Genomic DNA, 19,302 nt, shown 5'->3' on the forward strand with positions numbered 1-19,302 from the left:
CATTTAGTTTTTCCTTTGAATTTAGTTTTTCCTAACTTATTGTAATCAAACCATGTTTTCAACTCAGCTAATTCTTTTTCTACTTTTTAAATTATTTTTATTATTTCATATTTTTTCCAGAAAAAAAGAAATTTGTATCATCAGCAAACATTATAAACTTCAAAATACTGGATACTGCAAAAATATCATTTAAATAAAGTTTAAATAATTTAGGTCCTAGTATTGAGCCTTGAGGAAAACCACATTTTACAATTTCAATTTGTGACCTTGTGTTATTAATTTGTACATATTGCAATCTATTACTCAAGGAACTCTTTAACCACTGATATGTAACCCACCGTAGGCCATACAGTTCACATTTTCCTAATAGTCGTACATGGTCAATAGTATCAAATGCCTTACACAAGTCAATAAACATACCTACTGTATTAAGTTTCTGGTCAACTGCTGCAGCAACGTCTTCCACAAATTCCACCACAGCTAAAGTTGTGGACCAGTTATTTCTGAAGCCATACTGGTGCTCATTTAATATATTATTTTTGTTAAGTAAGGAGTCTAGTGGTTTTATGAATATTTTTTCCAAAATGTTTGTGGTAGCAATGATATTGGCCTGTAATTTGTTAATATTTGCTCGTCACCATTTTTATGGACTGGAAAAACCTTTGCTATCTTCATTTTGTCAGGAAAAGTTCCAGATAAAAATGATCTGTTACAAATACAGGTGAGAGGTTTAATAATACTATAAACTACCTCTTTCATGATAGCCATATTAATATCATTACAATCTTTCGATTTCTTATTTTTTTTAATTACGTCTATTACCTCACTTTTACTCACTATTCCCAAGAAAATTGTGTTATTATTAAATGTATAACTGCGTTTTCCATCTCTAACCGTTGGCAATTCATTTACTAAATTAGGACCAATGTAATGGATAGTGAACCATTTAAATTAAGTTATCTAAATTATTCAAATATGTAGACTATTTATTGTAAATTATTTAAAGGATGTTGCAGATTGTTTAATGATATTTGTCTGTTTTGATTATCACTGTTGGTGGTTTGTATTTAGTTTTGTTTACTTGTATTTGCACTTTGTAAAGTTTTTTTTTTTTGTTATGTACCTCACGGGCTGCCATAGCTAAATGAGGGCAGACCCTATAAAAGCTGGTAAATCATTGTACCAATGAATGACTTGAACAAACTGTCAAAAATTTGCTTGGCACTGTTAACACTTAGTGTTCCCCGGTGAAAGCAGCGAGGTACGTTTTATTTTGTTGTTTGTGTTGTAAGTTTATGTTTATATTCTAATATTTGTATCTGTTTAGTTTTCACAGTGACTATGGTGACTGAGATGGGTGTGGTGACTGTCTGATGGTCCACATCAAAGAAAATAAACAAACCTTGAAAATCACCCGTCGAGACCGCGCAGATTAATTCAAGTGCTGAGGAGCTGCTACAACCAATATTAAGAAAATACTTATTAAAGACTTCAACAATATCCTTTTTTCTTCCCACTGTGGTGTTATATTTAATACATATTGGGAAATCTCTGTCTTTATTATTTTTCATAATACTAAGTATTAATTACATTCCAAGTACCCTTAATATCATTGCTGTATTTTTGCTGTAGTGTATCATAATATAATAATAATAATAATAATAATAATAATAATAATTTTGTTTTTGCTTTCTCAGCTCTCATGTTAACTTATTTTTATATGTTTTATATTTTTCTTCTCCCCCCGCCCCCCGAGTTGGGCACCTAATGAAATCCATATATAGCTTGTTTTTCTTTTTACATGCTTTCTCCAAACTCTGTCATTCAGGGAGTCAATCTATTTTTTGATGTTGGTTTATATTATTTAAGGGGACAATAATGATTATAAATTCTTACAAATATTTCCAAAACTGTATTATATAACTCATTAACATCAATACAAACATTTTGCCAATCATAGTTTAATAATTCTACTTTAATTTCTTCCACACCTTCAGGTGATTTTACTCTAAATTAGTAATTTGCTTTGTCACATGTAAATAAAACTGATTATTACTAATATCCAACATAGTAAACACTGGCAAATGATCAGTTATATCTGTGGCCAACAATCCACTGTTCGTTTTCACATTGAATTTATTTATAAAAATATTATCAATCAATGACGCACTGTCTTTGGTTATTCATGTAGGTCTTAAGATTAAGGGATAGAAACCTAAACCAAAAACTGTATTTATAAATTCTGCTGTTTTAGTATGCTCATTATATTTCAACAAATCAATGTTAAAATTGCCACAAATAAAAGTAAACTTTTCATTGTGCCTTTTATACTAATACTAATATTTTCTTACTAAACTCATCTATGGATGAGCCAGGAGTTCGATAAACACAACTAACATATGCCCAGGTCTATTACCCTCAATTTTAACAGACATACATTCCATCAAATTATCAACTGAATATCTCATTTTAGGAATGACCGAACATCTCAATCCAGACCTAACGAACAGTGCAACACCACCTCCCCTTTTGTTTAATGTATTCTGACTAAACGTTTGATATCCATCCAGCCTCGGCCTGGAACAATGGCTTGTTTTCTTCATGCACTGAATGAGTCTATTAAAGACAAATTGGCTCCTTTGGACGAGCCTATGACTTTAAATGAGTTGATAACACTTACTACTTGCCTAGATAATCGCTTCAGAGAGAGAAGAGGTCAGAGAAATTACAGGCTCACGGTTAAAACCATTTCAGTTCCCATTCAGAAAGCACATCCGCAAGTCTGGTCATTACATCGCATCCTGTCCTGTTCGCACAAACAATTTTCCCATTCTGACTGACGGACCAAAAGAGTATCAGAGCCTCATCCCGTTTGTAGCTTCCGGCCATTCTACATTTAAATAATTATTCTGTTCCTCTCTCAGTACTTCTCAACTCAGGCTGCAAACAAAATCTTATTGATAAATCATTTTTTGAGCAAGATTGAAACAGCCAGACTTCCCCTTTTAATGTGTCTGCTTTAAATGGTGAAGCTCTGCCTAAGATAACTCATGAACCCAAGCCACTCCAACTTACGGTGTCAGGTAATCACCAGGATACTATTTCTTTTTTTGTTTTTCCTACATTCCAGTCCACTGTTTTTTAGGTTCTAGTTGGCTTCAAAACCATAATCCACACATCAACTGGTCCAATAATTGTTTAGAGTCTTGGTCCACTAATTGCCCGTCTTCCTGTCTACAGTCCGGTGTTGCTCCTTGTCCTGCAGCTGCAGAAGATTCTGAGTTCATCAATCTGTCTCTAATCCCTGAGGAATATCACGACTTCCAGCAGGTATTTAGTAAACACAAAGCACTATTCCTACCACCTCATCGTCCATATGATACTAGGGGTGATGAGGATGAGTTGGTTGGCAAAGGGGCTTCTACCCCTTTGCCAACCAAAGGCAAAGGGGTAGCCATCTCTACAAAATGTTGTAGCCATCTCTACAACATTTCCGAACTGGAGTGTCAAGCCATGGAGAAGTACATCAGTGAATCCCTAGCAGCAGGTATCAAAAGACACTCGTCGTCACCATAAGGGTCAGGGTTTTTCTTTGTGGGTAAGAAGGATGGACTACAGGGGATTAAACCACATTTCTGAAAAAACAGATATCCACTTCCACTTATTTCATCTGCTTTTGAACCCGTACAAGAAGCCACAATCTTTTCTAAGCTAAATCTCCGCAATGCTTACCATCTGATCCGTATCTGCAAAGGAGATGAATGGAAAACGGCTTTCAAAATGCCTGTTGGACATTTCAAATATCTTATGCTGTTTAGTCTCTCTAATTCTGCTTCAGTCTTCCAGGTCCTAATCAATGATGTCCTCAGTGATTTTTTTGAACATTTTTGTTTTCATCTATTTGGATGACATCCTGATTTACTCCTGGAAAATTGAGGACCACCGCAGACACATCCATCTCATTCTCCAACGCCTTTTAGAGAACCGTCTCTGTTAAAAGGCTGAGAAATTTCATAAAACATCAATCTCCTTTCTTGGCTACATTCTTGAGAGCGGGCAGGTTCGACCGGATCCAGGAAGGATAAAGGCGGTCATGGAGTGACCAGTTCCAAAGTCACGTAAGCAATTGCAAAGATTTCTAGGATTCTCCAATTTTTACAGACGCTTTATCAGAAATTACAGCCAAACCTCCGCACCGTTAACTGCACCAACCTCTACCAAGATCACTTTCACATAGACCCAGGAAGCTCATCATGTTTTTCTCCAAGTTTAATTTCCATTTCATATCGCCCAGGTTCTAAGAACACCAAACCCTCCCGACGGTGCTCAAGAAACCCCAGCTTTCATTTTACCCCCCCAGCTGTACAGTTGGTGCGGTCACATGGGAGATAAAGGACATTGTAAATCAAGCCTTACAGAATGAACCTGACCCAAGTAACGGTCCTTCCAATAGGACTTATGTTCCCACCTCCGTCCGTTCTCGTCTTTTTCACTGGTTAAATTCCACCAAGTTTTCTGCCCACCCAGGTATTAGCAGAACCATTTCACTTATCCCTTATCTCTTCTGGTGACTGTCCTTACATAAAGACATTAAGGAGTTTGTCCTTGCCTTTCAAGTCTGTGCTCATAATAAACCTTCTCTTCGACCACCTGCAGATCTGCTCCACCCCAGCGTCCCCAGCCTCCTTGGTTCCACATCACCATAGATTTTATTACCGGACTCCCCATTTCCCAAGGTATGACCACAATTCTAACCATAATCAACCGTTTCTCAAAGGCATATCACCTCATCTCCCTCAGGAGACTCCCTTCAGCTTTCCAAACCGCTCAACTACTCGGCAAGCATGTTTTCCAGCTGCATGGCATCCCCATGGAAATCCTGTCAGACCACAATTCATCTTCTAAGTATGGAAACTATTTTTTCTTGCCCTAAATGCTAAGGTCTCTCTTATCTGGTCATCACCCCCAGTCCAATGGTCACACAGAATGTATGAACCAGGAGTTCGAATCTATCCTCCACTGTCTTTCATAATCCAATCCCTCAGACTGGAGTAAGTTTCTTTCCTGAATAGAATACGCTCACAATTCTGATATCTCCACAGCCACAGGCCACTTTCCTTCTGAGATCTCCTTAGGTTGGCTGCCTCCCCTCTTCCTTGAAGACGAGAAGGACATTTCCGTTACCTCAGTCAGCCACCATATCCAACAGTATAGACCCGTCTGGTCAAACACCCTTTCAGCCCGTGGGCGCACTGCAATCTGGAACCGTCGCTTCGCCAATCGCAGACTCATACCAGCACCTAAATATGCACCAGGACAGAAAGTATGGCTCTCTTCTAGAGATATTCCATTAAAATCCATCTCGGAGAAGCTGGCTCCATGCTTTATTGGTCCATATGTCAATAAGGTTAGTCATCAGCCCCACAGCGGTCCGTCTCTGGCTCTGTCCAAATCGCCGTGTCCACCCTACATTCCACGTCTCCCAAATCCAGCCCATCGTTACCAGTATTCTGTACTCCCCACAAATATAGAAAAAACATTGCAATGCTGATATCTACTTCTTTGAGGTATATTGAAATATATTTAGAGTCAAAGAGTTCAAAGAGCAAAATAATTCAAACCATATGATATATGGTTTGAATTCACAAGCCCTGATCAGATTTCAGGGCTTGTGAACCTAGTCAGTTAGAGCTTATCATTATTATTCCTGATTTTAAATTATATAATTCTAGTATAAAAATGTATAACTTAATAGTTAATAATAAGAGACACACTTACAATTTTGACACTAATCATTGAGACACCGTGGTCATGAAGCTCATCTTCAAACAGCAAAACCTCTTCAAAGAACATGATGTGCTCTCGAGCTTTCAGCTTCTCTATGTCAATGCGCTCCTCTGTATTAGTCACCTTTATAAAGCCAGAGAAGTTACACAAAATGAGTTACACATACTCTGTACTAAAAACATCTACAGAGAAACCTTACCTTTACAAATAGATAAGGTCAACGACAGAGAAAAGATAAAGAAAGAAAGAGAGAAAGAAAGAGAGGAAGAAAGAGAGAAAGAAAGAGAGAAAAACCAACCTTTATCTGGAGTTCTTCTCCTAGAAGCGTTCCTCTGTAATCTGTGGTGAACGTCCAGTCGAAAGGCTTCAGTACTTCTTGGGCGTGTTCAGACTCGGCTCTGAAATGACATCATGTTGACAAGGTTACATACAACGTTTATCTATAATATATGGTGGCCAGCAGATGCAAACATGCAACAAATGGTGAAACAAGCTGCGAAGTGGTGTATGACATAAACCCCAAAACAAAAAAAAAGCAAATGCTAACACAAAATGCTGCAACCACAAACACATGCCATGGGGGGGCCGTATGGAGCCTCTGACTTAACAGAATTGCAAATAAATGAAAATCAATTTAAATGGAATTTTGTATTTATTTTTAAGACTAGTTGTGGGTTTAGATAGCATTTTAACACAGACTACAGATATATAAATGTTGTGTTTGGGAACTTCCGGGAACACCATCATGGCTGCAGCTTAAAAGGTGAGCTCCTCGACCCAGATCTTTGTAAGCCCGATTAATTTGATAATTTTTCAACGAAAAGTCCGAAAGATATTTAAAAAAGGGCATTTACTATGACTAGAGGGAAATACGGCAGAAAGTCTCAAAAACCCGAGTTAGACGACAGAGAGGTCGACGGTAACGAAACGTTAGCTTTGAAGCTAACTGACTCAGCTAAAGAAGCAACAGAGGACCCAGAACTGAACATAAAGACTCAAACCGCAGAGGTCTGTTCCGACTAACATGGCAAATTTGGAAACGATTCTCCAGGAACTGAGAGACTTCCGTAAAGAAAACTGACGCTCTAAAAGGAATTAAGGAGGAGATTAAAGTAGCCAACAGCCGTATTGATAAAGCAGAGAGCCGGATAGAAGAAGAGGGGAGCGTTTGCAGCACATTGAGGAAGCTACAATGGAGCTACAGAAACGGTTCAAAACACGGCTTGTGGATCAGAAGGGACGTTCAAGGAGGGAGAATGTACGGATTCATGGACTCAAGGAGGGAGCAGAGGATGGCGCCAGTTTGATGACGGAATTTATTGAGAAACTTCTGAGAGAGAAACTGGAGCTGCCGCCGTCTTTTCCCTTCCAGATAGAGAGAGCCCATCGGGCTCTGCCGCCGCGTCCCTCCCCGGAATCACCACCGAGATCGATAGTGATAAAGTTTATGAGCTTAAGGGGAAAAAAAAAAAGAAGAAAAAAGCAAGGCAAAAAAAAAGAATCAAGGAACAAGGGAAAAAAAGTTTTCCGGAACAAGAACAAGCCCCCGAAAGGCCGGAAAAAAAAAAAGAAAAAAAAAAAGCCAAAAAAAGCCCGGCGGAAAAAAAAAAAACGGTCCAAAACCCAATCCCCGCGAAAACGCCGGGTTTCCAACAAGGAAAAGACCCGAACCAAAAAAACGCCGAAGAACAAAAAAAAGGCCGAACCAAGGCCGCAAGGGACCGACAACAAAACCGGCAGAGAACAACTTGGACAAGATCAGACGCCTAACTTGGAAGACCATCGGGGCCAAGAAAGGAGGACAGACACCGAGAGAGACAATAGAAAGATACAAACAACGATTGCAATGTTTTAGGAGAAGTCAGGATGAGATTTAAGGACCACTGCCCTTTAAAATGAGGTATTTAAGATCTTTAGATTGTTTTTGGATGGGTCTATTCAAGTCTGAAGGGAAAACCCGGGCTTAGGGAATGATGACTCGGGTCAAGCTAACAGAATTGTTTTTTTTAATTTCCTTATCATTTTCTGAGGGAGTTTTTTTTTTCATTAGAGTCGGGGTATCCTCCCCCTTTTTTGTGGACATTGGAGCAGTGGTGTAAACATGAACAAAGCTAGCTGCAGCAGAAAGGGCCCACTCCCTCTAGCAGGGAGAGGACTTCCCTTTGGGCAGGTTTTCCATGAGGCTTACAAACGGTCAAAGTGCAGACCCCACTCTTGGAAGTTCTTTGGTTAGTCACTAGTTCATCAGTGAACGTTCTAAAACTGTTCAGTTGTGTGTTCATTACTTTGTTTATCTGTAGCCTAAGGGTCCTTCAAGGTGGAGAGAAGGTGGAAAATAAGGAGTCACAAGGAGTAAATGAAAACACAGAAAAAGGTATTAAAGTTGGCCTCTTTTAATGTGAAAGGGATGCTCAACCCAGTTAAAACGTCTAAAGTATTAGGAAAATTGAGAAGGGTGGGAGTGGCACTGCTGCAGGAGACGCACCTGACAGAGAAGGAACATGAGAAACTAAAGAGAAATGGTTTTAGTCAAGTATTGTACTTCTCTTATAGATCAGGCTGTAGGAGAGGAGTTGCAATCCTTATATCAGGAAGATCAATATTTGAAAAGCTTTCAGAAACAATAGAAAAAGAAGGGAGATACGTGCTGACTAAGGGGAGATTAGAAGGAGAACTGGTTACTATCCTGAACATGCATGCCCCCCCAGGCTCTGACTGGTCATTTTATAGAAAGGTGTTTGATTTAATGACAGCTGAGGGAGAAGGCATTCTGATATGTGGAGGAGATTTAAACCACAGATTGAACCCACAACTTGATTGTTCGAACGGCGGGAAGCAAAAATCTATAATTAGCAAAAAATTTAAAGAATTAAAGGCAGAGCTGGGAATAATGGATGTCTGGAGGGAGCTAAATCCATCAGGCAGAAACTACACATATTTTTCACTGCCTCAGTTTATTCAAGAATCGACTATTTCTTTATGTATAATAAGGATAGATACAGAGTGGAAAATTGTGACATTGGAGTAAGGGATGTATCAGATCATAGTCCAGTATATATCACCCTGGAAGTGTCAAAGGAAACAAAAACAACAATGTGGAGACTAAATGCAGGCTTATTACAGGGGAATATGAAGGAAGAACTTGCGAAAGAAATTGATATATATGTAAAGGAGAATAATAATGGGGCGGTATCCCCAGCTACGCTGTGGGATGCATGCAAAGCAGTAATTCGAGGAAAGCTAATTGCCAAATCAGCATACTTAAAAAGGAAAAAACAGGGTAAACTTAGACAATTACAATTGGAATTAAAAGAATTAGAAAAGCAACACAAAAACTTCTCTCTAGATGAAAAAAATCTCAAGAAATTAAAAGAATACAAACAGAGAAACTGCATTTTGGAAGATGAGATTAAAAAATACCTTCTGTACACAAAACAAAGGTATTATGAAGGAGGAGGTAAATCAGCTAAATTGCTAGCTTATAGAATGAAAAAGCAAGTGGTAAATAATATTTTCAAAATCAGGGACTCCTCTAATTTGATCAAATATAAGACAGAAAAGATTCAAAATCGTTTTGAAAATTATAAAAAATTATACTCTCAAGCAGAAATTAATAATGATAATCAAATACAGGCATTATTGGAATATTTGAATTTACCAAGAATAACAGAAGACCAAAATAGTATATTAACAAAGGAGATTACAGAAGAAGAAATAGACTCAGAAATTTCAAGATTGAAAACCAACAAGGCTCCGGGGTCGGATGGTTACTCGTCTGAATTTTATAAATTGCTAAGAAAACCATTGATCCCCTTGTTAAAAAATATGTTCAGTTGGGTCTTAAAAGAGGGAGAGACACCAAGGTCCTGGAGGGAAGCTTTTATTGCGGTTATTCCAAAGGAAGGAAAAGATCAATTAGATTGTGCCAACTATAGACCAGTTAGCGTCCTAAATTTAGACTATAGACTATTTACGGCAGTCATGGCTAGACGTCTAGAGGTAATTCTGCCGGACATAATTGATTTGGACCAAACAGGATTTATAAAGAAAAGACAATGGATAATATTAGGTGCACATTGCTGGTAATGCAAAAGATTATTAAAACAAGAACAGAAGCGGTAATATTGGGATTGGACGCAGAAAAAGCTTTTGACTCTGTCAGGTGGAAGTTCCTATATAAGGTGGTAGAACAATTCGGTTTTAACAAAACATTTATCAAAACTATTCAATCATTATAATGCCAACCCACAGATAGGATCAAAATTAATGGGAGCCTTTCAGATACATTTAGGTTACATCGAGGATGCCGCAAAGGCTGCTCCATTAGCCCACTGTTATTTGTGATATATTTAGAACCTTTAAGCCAATGGATAAAACAAAATGGAAATATAAAGGGTATACGAATGGAAGGAGGGGAACAAAAGATAGCATTATTTGCAGATGATGTTTTGATTTACCTAACTCAACCAGGCAAGTCACTTCCAGCACTAATCAATATAATGGATGAATATGGGCTGATGTCAGGCTACAAATTAAACACAACAAAGACCCAAGTTCTCTCTTTCAACTATTCACCAGATCAATTCATTAAAAATACATTTAGTTGGGATTGGCAGTCAAAATCTCTGAAATACCTCGGAGTGTTTCTGTCCCATGACTTATCTGAACTAAAATCTTTAAACTGTAGCCCCTTGGTGTCGAAAATAAAGTCATATATGGGAAGGTGGCATTTAATCCCCTTTACAAGCTTAGCGTCAAGAGTAGAAATGATTAAAACAAATGTGTTACCAAGGTTATTGTATTTATTTACATCTCTCCCAGTTGAGGTGACGGAATAAAGACTTTGCAGAATGGGATAAAATCATATCGAGATTCATTTGGCAAGAAAGAAAACCACGGGTCAGATTCAGAACTTTGACAGCCTTACCCCTGTCTGAAGAGCTACTATTTTGCAGCATAGTTGAGTACTCTACTGAACATAAGCAATCCATTATACACTGCAAAATGGAAAGATATAGAATGTGCTATGTCACCCACGATACCTCTACAAGCCATAATGAATGATAAATTGAGAAAACACCTTAGAGAGGAGTCGAATCCATGGCTAGGATCATCTCTTGACATATGGAGTGAAATTATTTTAAAATATGGGTTAACAGAGCAGAGTAGAGTACTAAGGTGGATAGCGCTTGACTAGATTTTAAACCTAATGTAACAGACAAAACATTTGGTAAATGGGAAAAGGGTCCAAAGATATTCTGGGAGATGGTTAAGAAAAATACTATACAAAGCTTTGAAGAAATAAAGAATAAATATGAATTAAACAACAAGGATCTCTACAGGTACTTACAATTGAGGCACTATACGGAGGAACTGCTAAGAAGGATAAATTTAATTGAGTTTGAATCTGGTATAATTAAAATGTTTATTTCAGGAAATGAATCAAACTTGGGGAAGAAAATAATTTCAAAACTGTATACAGGATTGGAAAATTTGAAGAAAAGTAATACAACATACATAAAAGCAAGATGGGAAAAAGATGCTAATTGAGGGTTTTCACAGGAGAACTGGGAGGAGATATGTGGGCAACAGTGGAAAACATCTTGTTCCCTTTCCTGGAGAGAGTTTGGCTGGAAGTATATTGTAAGATATTTCAGTACACCAGCACAAAGAAAATACCAAGATACGAGATGGTGGAGGCAGTGCGGAAAAGAGAGAGCGGGTCACTTTCATACGTTTTGGGATTGTGCCCCCATGGTACCCTACTGAAAGGATGTAAAGAATTGTATGGATAAGGTACTGGGGGTGAATATTCCACTTACATTTGATGTTCTGTACATGGGAAGAGGGATGGAAAGGTTTACAAGAGCAGGCAATAGATATATGTATAGGATTATGTAGGTAGCAAGCAAAAAAGCCATTACTAGGAAACGGCTGAAGGCAGAAGCTCCTAAAAGGGAAGATTGGGTTGACGTATATTTATATTATGGAAAGGCTGACTTTTTCCATCAGATTAGAATCTGGAAAATTTAAGAATTATTGGAAAAATTGGCAGGGTTTTATTTCACCATGGAGATCAGACTTTATTGATTAATAGTGTGGTTACAGGAACCCTTACAGAGCTACAGACTGTAAATAGTTTGCTTAAAGTTCATCTCCAATGAGAAGAGAGTTAAAATTGTGATGACTCGGAAGAGAGGAGCAGAGGGAAAAAAATAATTTTGGATGATCTTTTTGTTTGTTCTGTATTGTTTTTTTTCCCTTCTTTTCTTTTTTTTGTTAATCAACAAGTGAATAGATAGATTGGTAATTATCTAGACTAGTAAAGTTGCTATGTCTAAGGCAGGTACAGATTATATGTGCAATTTTTCTTGAATATGTATGGAACATTTGGAAAAAGAAAATAGTGTAAAGTCTGTATGTACACTTGTATGGAAAAATTGTCAATAAAAATGTGCAAATTAAAATAAATAAATGTAGTGTTTATCTATTGAGATGATCAATCCTGCTAAATTTGATTTAATTGTTTCAGCATAAATAAATTAAAATATTTTGAATAGTTTGACATTTAAATGTAAAATTTAAAGGAGCTGGCAAGTTTACTTTGTAAAAGTTCAAAGAACAATATTCATAGTTAGATTGTTTTGTTGCCATAGCTACAGTCTGATGCCATGAGGTTAATCTTTGAGTTTGAGCTCTGTTTGTTCACAAATAGAAATTAATAAACTGCAATTATAATTTATTGTTTTTTTAGGTTGGCCAATTGAACTACTCCCCTTCTCCCAGATTTCACTAACACATTTATTTGCTTTCCAAATAAACGTATAAAAGAGGATATAGGAGGACATTCTAAAGCAGTTGTATTTATTAGCTCTTGTTAGCTCATGTAAAACTAAGGAAATATTTTATGAAATTTAACAAATGAAGGAATGAATGTATGATTGTAGCTCATGTAGATTTAGCTTAAGGTTGCTACAGTGTTAATCCAAGCAGAGCTTTAGAGTTGGACTTAGCAGGGCTTCGTTATGAATTCAAGTTTAAGTTAAAAGTTTTATTCTCATGTGCACAGTAAAAACATGTTTCCTTGTACAAAGAAAAAGTTTGAATGCCAGCCAATAAAGTAGAAACGTAGTTCAGATTAGTTTGTTTTGGTTTGATTGGTTGATCCCAAAACACCATAAACCAAGATTTTAGAAGGGAGTATTTCACTTGGTACTTAAGAAGCTGGATATGCAGTATAAGATGTTGCTTTTACCATAAATCAATGACATGATTATGTTCAGTGTATGTTGACATGTTTGTGTGCCTTACCTGCTCTCCTGCCATTCTTGAGCACAGGCTACCTTCACAGTGTCTTCCATGTTGTTGACTTTCTTGAGAGCATCAATAGCATTAAATTCAATGCCGTAGTGGTCTATGTGTTGGATCCGCAGAACATTATCCCCATACAACATCTCTGGGAGTGAAGGCATGTTCAGTTCATCTGCTAATCTGGTCAGGCAAAGAATAAAAATAACATTTCTCATTCCTAATAAATTTTTATGTAGCCACAGCTTTGATGGGCACACAGCAATAAGCAGGTGAAGGAAAGAAATATTCATTAGAAAATAAGAAAATGAGTGTCTGTGTGTATATACATGGCTATGTTAACCATCTAGAACAGGGGAGTCAAACTCCAGTCCTCGAGGGCCACTGTCCTGCAGTTCTTAGATGTGTCACAGGTACAAAACACTGGAATGAAATGGCTTCATTATCTCCTCCTTGTGTAGATATGTTTTCCAGAGCCTTGCTAATGACCTAATTAGGTCTATTCTATTCAGGTGTGGTGCAGCAGAGAGAGTCATGAAGCCTGATGCAGTCATTATACCCCAGCTGCTTTTAATAATTTTTGGCAGCATTTTGGGCTTCCATTAGAAACAAGAAAAAGGAAACCTTCTGAACCATGTCAGCACTGTGCTTAAATCACCCACTCCTGGCAAAACATGGTTTCCCACAGTGTATTAGGAGTCAAATGGCTTTCCCCACCATTGGTCTGAGATATTGTGGCACCTGCTTGTTCACCCCTGAATTTGTGGATGTGTGGATCACACACACCACCATTCAACCAATTAGCCTGGCCTCTCTGTTGACATAATTTGTCCTTAGCACAGTCCTTAGTCGGTCACTCAGGACCAGAACAAGATCAGTTTATTTCCTTCAGCCATTAGACTGATGAACAATAGTTAAATGACTGGCATAACACAGCCGCTCTATCCACACAGCTACATAAAATGTTAAATAGTTTTAGAGAAAGAAAGCAAAACTGCAACAATGGCACAGTTAATCATCTAAGTTGCATCATTATCACAGCTGTTTGTGTGGCCAGCAACAAGTAGGTAGATAGATAGGAAGGAAGAGAAGGAGTGAGAGACAATTTATATAGGAGACATCTTCAAGTTCTCAGTATCAAAAAGGAAATTTTCACAAAATAATTAATACATTTCTGGAAGTGTTTCATAACTATATCATCTCAGTTTTTTATCCATAACTAAATTTGCGGACAGGTTTGATTATTATGATTAGATTGTTTTGTGTGTAGGTGACTAGGGGTCTTGCCAACACCTAGAGTACATTTTCTGTCAATAGCCCTGTTAGGTGTATTCAAATTGAGAAAAATGTTGATATATTAAATATTTATTTTACCAGGGCATGTGGTGCCATCTTCAAAGGAAAAGCAAAAAAAGAGTGACCTATGTTATCACAGTGTAATAAGTGTGAAAAAATTCCATTAAAGTTTAGAGACACATACCGTTCAATGTCTTTAGATTTCATGATGTGGTTTTTTGCTGCTGTCACCTTCCATGATCCAAAAGTGAAATCCTGCTTACTGCTCTTGAAGCCATGCAACATCATTGCTAAAAGGGACACCAACAACAAGACAACAAGAGGTGATTTAAAAATATTTTAGTAGCAGAAAACAAAACTGTTTTGGTGCGCTATCCACAAAAGAAAATTTATTTTGCTTGTGCATTTGTCCAGGACAGCATCAGGAAGGGATGGGGCACCCAAAAACTAGAAAATAAAATATCTTTTATCTGTCAGTTGTCTCCTCATCAAGTTTGCTACTACCTGCATGAATATGTAGAGGAGTAAGTTTCCCTTAGTTAACAGTGTGTACTGGGAGACTACCACCCGCTTTCTGCAAAAAATAAAAATAAAAAAATCAGATAACTGCTTGCATTTTCATTAGTTGGAGTGCGGCAAGAGGGGCTTGCACAACTTCGTGCATATTTATATTTCAAACTTACAAAGTTAGTGGCTAATTGTGATTAAACAATTAATCGCTAACGCCAGACTGTGATTAATCTGATAAAATTTTTTAATTGATTGATAACACTAGTTCAAACACACGTTTTATTGTTCTGATGTTGGTTTCAACCTGCTGAGCCTGATGGGCTTTCTGGATGTCAGAAAGTTGCAGTAAACATTACGATTTGCCACTTCAAATACTTTACAAATTAGTTTAATATGCGTTTTATTGGAAATGCAGCCACAAAGGGGGTCATTTTGTGTCTTTTGTGCCGGTCCCAAGCCCAGAAAAATGCAGAAGGTTGTGTCAGGAAAGGCATCCAGCGTAAAACATCTGTCAAATCTGACATGTGAGTCAAGAATATGGCCTCCAGTACAGCGGATCGGTTGAGACCCGGGTTAACAATGACCACCATTGGTGCTGGTGACCAACAAGGTATCAGTGGAAATTGGAGTACTGTTGTTCAGCAAAGAAGAAGGGGAGGAAGACATGTTCGTAGGCAAAGAGAGAAGAGAAAAGGTAAGAGAATAGAACTGAGAGTAGCAACTTTGAATGGTGGGACTATGAGAGGGAAAGCTAGAGAGCTGGCTGACGATGCAGAGGAGAAAGGTAGACATATTGTGTGTCCAGGAGACCAGGTGGAAAGAAAATAACTGAAGTGGCTGATATCAGGAAATCCTACCAATGGCTGGAGAAAGCTGGACTCAAGGACAGCACAGAGGCCCTCATCCTGGCTGCACAGGAACAGGACCTAAACACCAGAGCAATAGAGGCTCAGATCTACCACACCAGACAAGACCCAAGTTGTAGGTTGTGCAAGGAGGCCTCTGAGACAGTCCAACACATAACAGCAGGGTGCAAGATGCTGGCAGGGAAAGCGTACATGGAACGACATAACCAAGTGGCGGGCATAGTGTACAGGAACATCTGTGCAGAATATGGACTGGAAGCCCCGAGGTCAAAGTGGGGAACACCCCCAAAGGTGGTGGAGAATGACCGAGCTAAAATCCTGTGGGACTTCCAGATCCAGACAGACAAGATGGTAATGGAGAACCAACCGGACATTGTGGTGGTGGATAAAGAACAGAGGAAAGCCGTTGTGGTGGATGTAGCAATACCAAGTGACTACAACATCAGGAAAAAGGAGAAACTGGAGAAATACCAGGGCCTCAGAGAGGAACTGGAGAAGGCCTGGAAGGTGAAGACCACAGTGGTGCCTGTGGTCATCGGGGCCCTCGGGGCAGTCACCCCCAAACTGGAGCAGTGGCTCAAACAGATCCCAGGAACAACATCAGACATCTCAGTCCAGAAATGTGCAGTTCTAGGCACAGCCAAGATACTGGAGGAGAACCTGAAGCTACCAGGCCTCTGGTAGAGGACCTGAGCTCAGAGGATGAAAGAGACCACCCGCGGAGGGTGAGAAGGGAATTTTTATATACTTTTTAAATACCCCCAAGAATTTAAAACTACTTTCACCCGGGAGCGAGGACATTTCATGACTGGATTAGTTGCACAGTTCCACGCTGGAATCCACGGAGGTCTGAGAGCGACCCATCTTTCACAAATGTTTGTGAAAACAGTCTGCATGCCTGGGTGACTCATTTTATACACCTGTGACCACGGAAGTGATTGAACCACCTGATTCCGATCATTTGGATGGGCGAGCAAATACTTTTGGCAATAGTGTATATGGGTCATTGACGTATAAGGATTTCCACCAAGCTAAATTAAAAATGTTAAGAATATTTATATCCATTGCAATTACTAGAACATTTGAAATGTTGTGCATACAGAAATCATAATTTCACATTAAAATTAAGACCTTTCCAGGGGTTTTTCATCAATATGATTTGGCTGTGGTCTTAAAAAATGTCATGTGATGCGACCGTGATTTATCTAAAAATAAGGTATTTTCCATGATGTACTAAACATTTGTTTTATAAGTTTCCATTTATTTAAGGTGTTTAGAAACAAAGTTTTTAAATTTCTTTTTATTTTTCTGGCAATTATGACAGTTTTTCCCCCAAAAAAACCTGTCAAATTCCATTTGTAATTGATTTGACCACTTTTTTTCTTCACCATTTCATCAAAATGTGTTAAAAAAATAAATAAGTACCAGTCACTTAAGGATACTGTATTAGTGGTTAATATTTATGCTCCAGATACTAGATATTCTATTTTGAATTCAATAAATTTACTTTTTTAATCCGTCGCACCACATGTTATGTGCACAATGCATTCCATTATTCTTGACGTCTCCTGTTTTCTTACACTGCATTTATAAAATTACTGAGAAATAAAAATAAAAGATTCTAGTTATACTACAAGTCCTTCTCAAAAAATTAGCATATTGTGATCAAGTTCATAATTTTCCATAATGTAATGATAAAAATTAAATTATCATATATTTTAGATTCACTGCACACCAACTGAAATATTTCAGGTCTTTTATTGTTTAATACTGATGATTTTGGCATACAGCTCATGAAAACCCAAAATTCCTATCTCAAAAAATTAGCATATCATGAAAAGGTTTTCTGAACGAGCAATTAACCTCATCATCTGAATCAACGAAGTAACTCTAAACACCTGCAAAAGATTCCTGAGGCTTTAAAAACTCCCAGCCTGGTTCATTACTCAAAACTAGTGATGGGCAAATGAAGCCTCATGAAGCAATGAAGCTTTCCAACCCTTTGCTTTGCAAAAAGGTTCATTACTCGATGCTTCATTCATTGCTCACTAGTGACATCTGCTGGTGAAACTCTAACAGTCTTGTCACCCAGGTGGATCATACTTCCAAAAATTACAAAATGCAATATTGTCACAAAGTTTTCATCAAACTCATGTTTAGTAACAGGATAATCAATTAAACCATATTTAATTGCCATATGATTTAATTATTAAAATGATTTGTCGCCAATCTAATCCTGGTATATGCTGAACGTCAGTGGTTGTGTTGGGTTTTCTTTTATATCATAGACGGATTTGACAATAAAGACAATTGATGTTTTAATGTCTTGAGAGTGCAGTGTCTCTTGGGGCGTTCACTTTTTCTTGGATTTCTAATTGGCTCTGATTCCTCATATTTGGCTACATGTTGAATTTTAGTTCTGCAACAAGTTTAAATCTGTTTCTGCTGTGCAAGACTGATATATCTTTGCTAATCAGACTACAAATAATAGTGGAACTTTGCAGAAGGTGAGAAATTGGGAGGTGAGGGTTAATTATTGTTATCTAAGAAGAATTTTATTGTGAACAATAATCTCAAAGTATTCTCAGATGTCAGATTTTCCTCTTGCTGCCTCCATTTCAGACAATCAAGTTTATTTGTGTAGCACGTTTTAGCAACAATGCAGTTCAAAGAGATTTACATCATAAAATCACAAAAATATAGTTATTAAAAAAACAATATAATCTACAATTGAGAAAAGCAGTAACAAACATTTTGATGAGTGCCATCAAAATGTTGGTTGGTCAATGTTCATTTTATATCAGATATTATCAGAAATGTTTTACAGGTGCCGCATTCCCCAGGTCAAGCCACTTTTGAACCAGAGACAGCGGCAGAACCGACTGACCTGGGCTAGTCAGGTCAGTCGACTGGACTGTTGCTCAGTGGTCCAAAGTACTTTTGTCGGATGAAAGCAAATTTTACATGTCATTCGGAAATCAAGGTACCAGAGTCTGGAGGAAGACTGGGGAGAAGGAAATGCCAAAATGCCAGAAGTCCAATGTAATGTACCAACAGTCAGAGATGGTCTGGGGAGCCATGTCAGCTGCTGGTGTTGGTCCACTGTGTTTTATCAAGGGCAGGGTCAATACAGCATCTATCAGGAGATTTTGGAGCACTTCATGCTTCCATCTGCTGACAAGCTTTATGGAGATGAAGATTTCATTTTTCAGCACAACCTGGCACCTGCTCACAGGGCCAAAACCACTGGTATTACTGACCATGGTATTACTGTGCTCAATTGGCCTGCCAACTCTCCTGACCTGAACCCCATAGAGAATCTATGGGATATTGTGAAGAGAAAGTTGAGAGACACAAGACCCAAAACTCTGGATGAGCTTAAGACCACTATCGAAGCATCCTGGGCTCCATAACACCTCAGCAGTCCCACAGGTTGATTGCCTCCATGCCACGCCGAATTGAAGGCTGCAAAAGGATTCCTGACCAAGTATTGAATGCATAACTGAACACAATTATTTGAAGGTTGACTTTTTTG

At 38.1% G+C, this 19,302-nt stretch overlaps 1 protein-coding gene across 7 annotated transcripts in view; it reads right to left on the reverse strand.

The window, feature by feature from the left end:
• Window positions 1–19,302, reverse strand: part of tiprl (TIP41, TOR signaling pathway regulator-like (S. cerevisiae)) — a 28,331-nt gene that overhangs the window by 6,955 nt on the left and 2,074 nt on the right. For 5 of the 7 annotated variants that reach the window (XM_007542267.2, XM_007542271.2, XM_016666171.1 and 2 more), the window contains exons 2-5: window positions 14,576–14,681; window positions 13,099–13,278; window positions 6,086–6,185; window positions 5,779–5,910 (exon numbers count right to left, since the gene is read on the reverse strand). In XM_007542267.2, the coding sequence (XP_007542329.1) occupies window positions 5,779–5,910; window positions 6,086–6,185; window positions 13,099–13,278; window positions 14,576–14,679 (516 nt within the window). In that variant the 5' untranslated portion in view covers window positions 14,680–14,681. Of the gene's footprint in view, window positions 1–5,778; window positions 5,911–6,085; window positions 6,186–13,098; window positions 13,279–14,575; window positions 14,682–14,895; window positions 14,966–19,302 lie in introns of those variants that run through there. The other 2 variants (XM_016666172.1, XM_016666174.1) reach the window with 2 other exon arrangements.

Source organism: Poecilia formosa, unplaced genomic scaffold, assembly GCF_000485575.1.
Source record: "Poecilia formosa unplaced genomic scaffold, Poecilia_formosa-5.1.2 Scaffold671, whole genome shotgun sequence".
NCBI lineage: Eukaryota > Metazoa > Chordata > Actinopteri > Cyprinodontiformes > Poeciliidae > Poecilia > Poecilia formosa.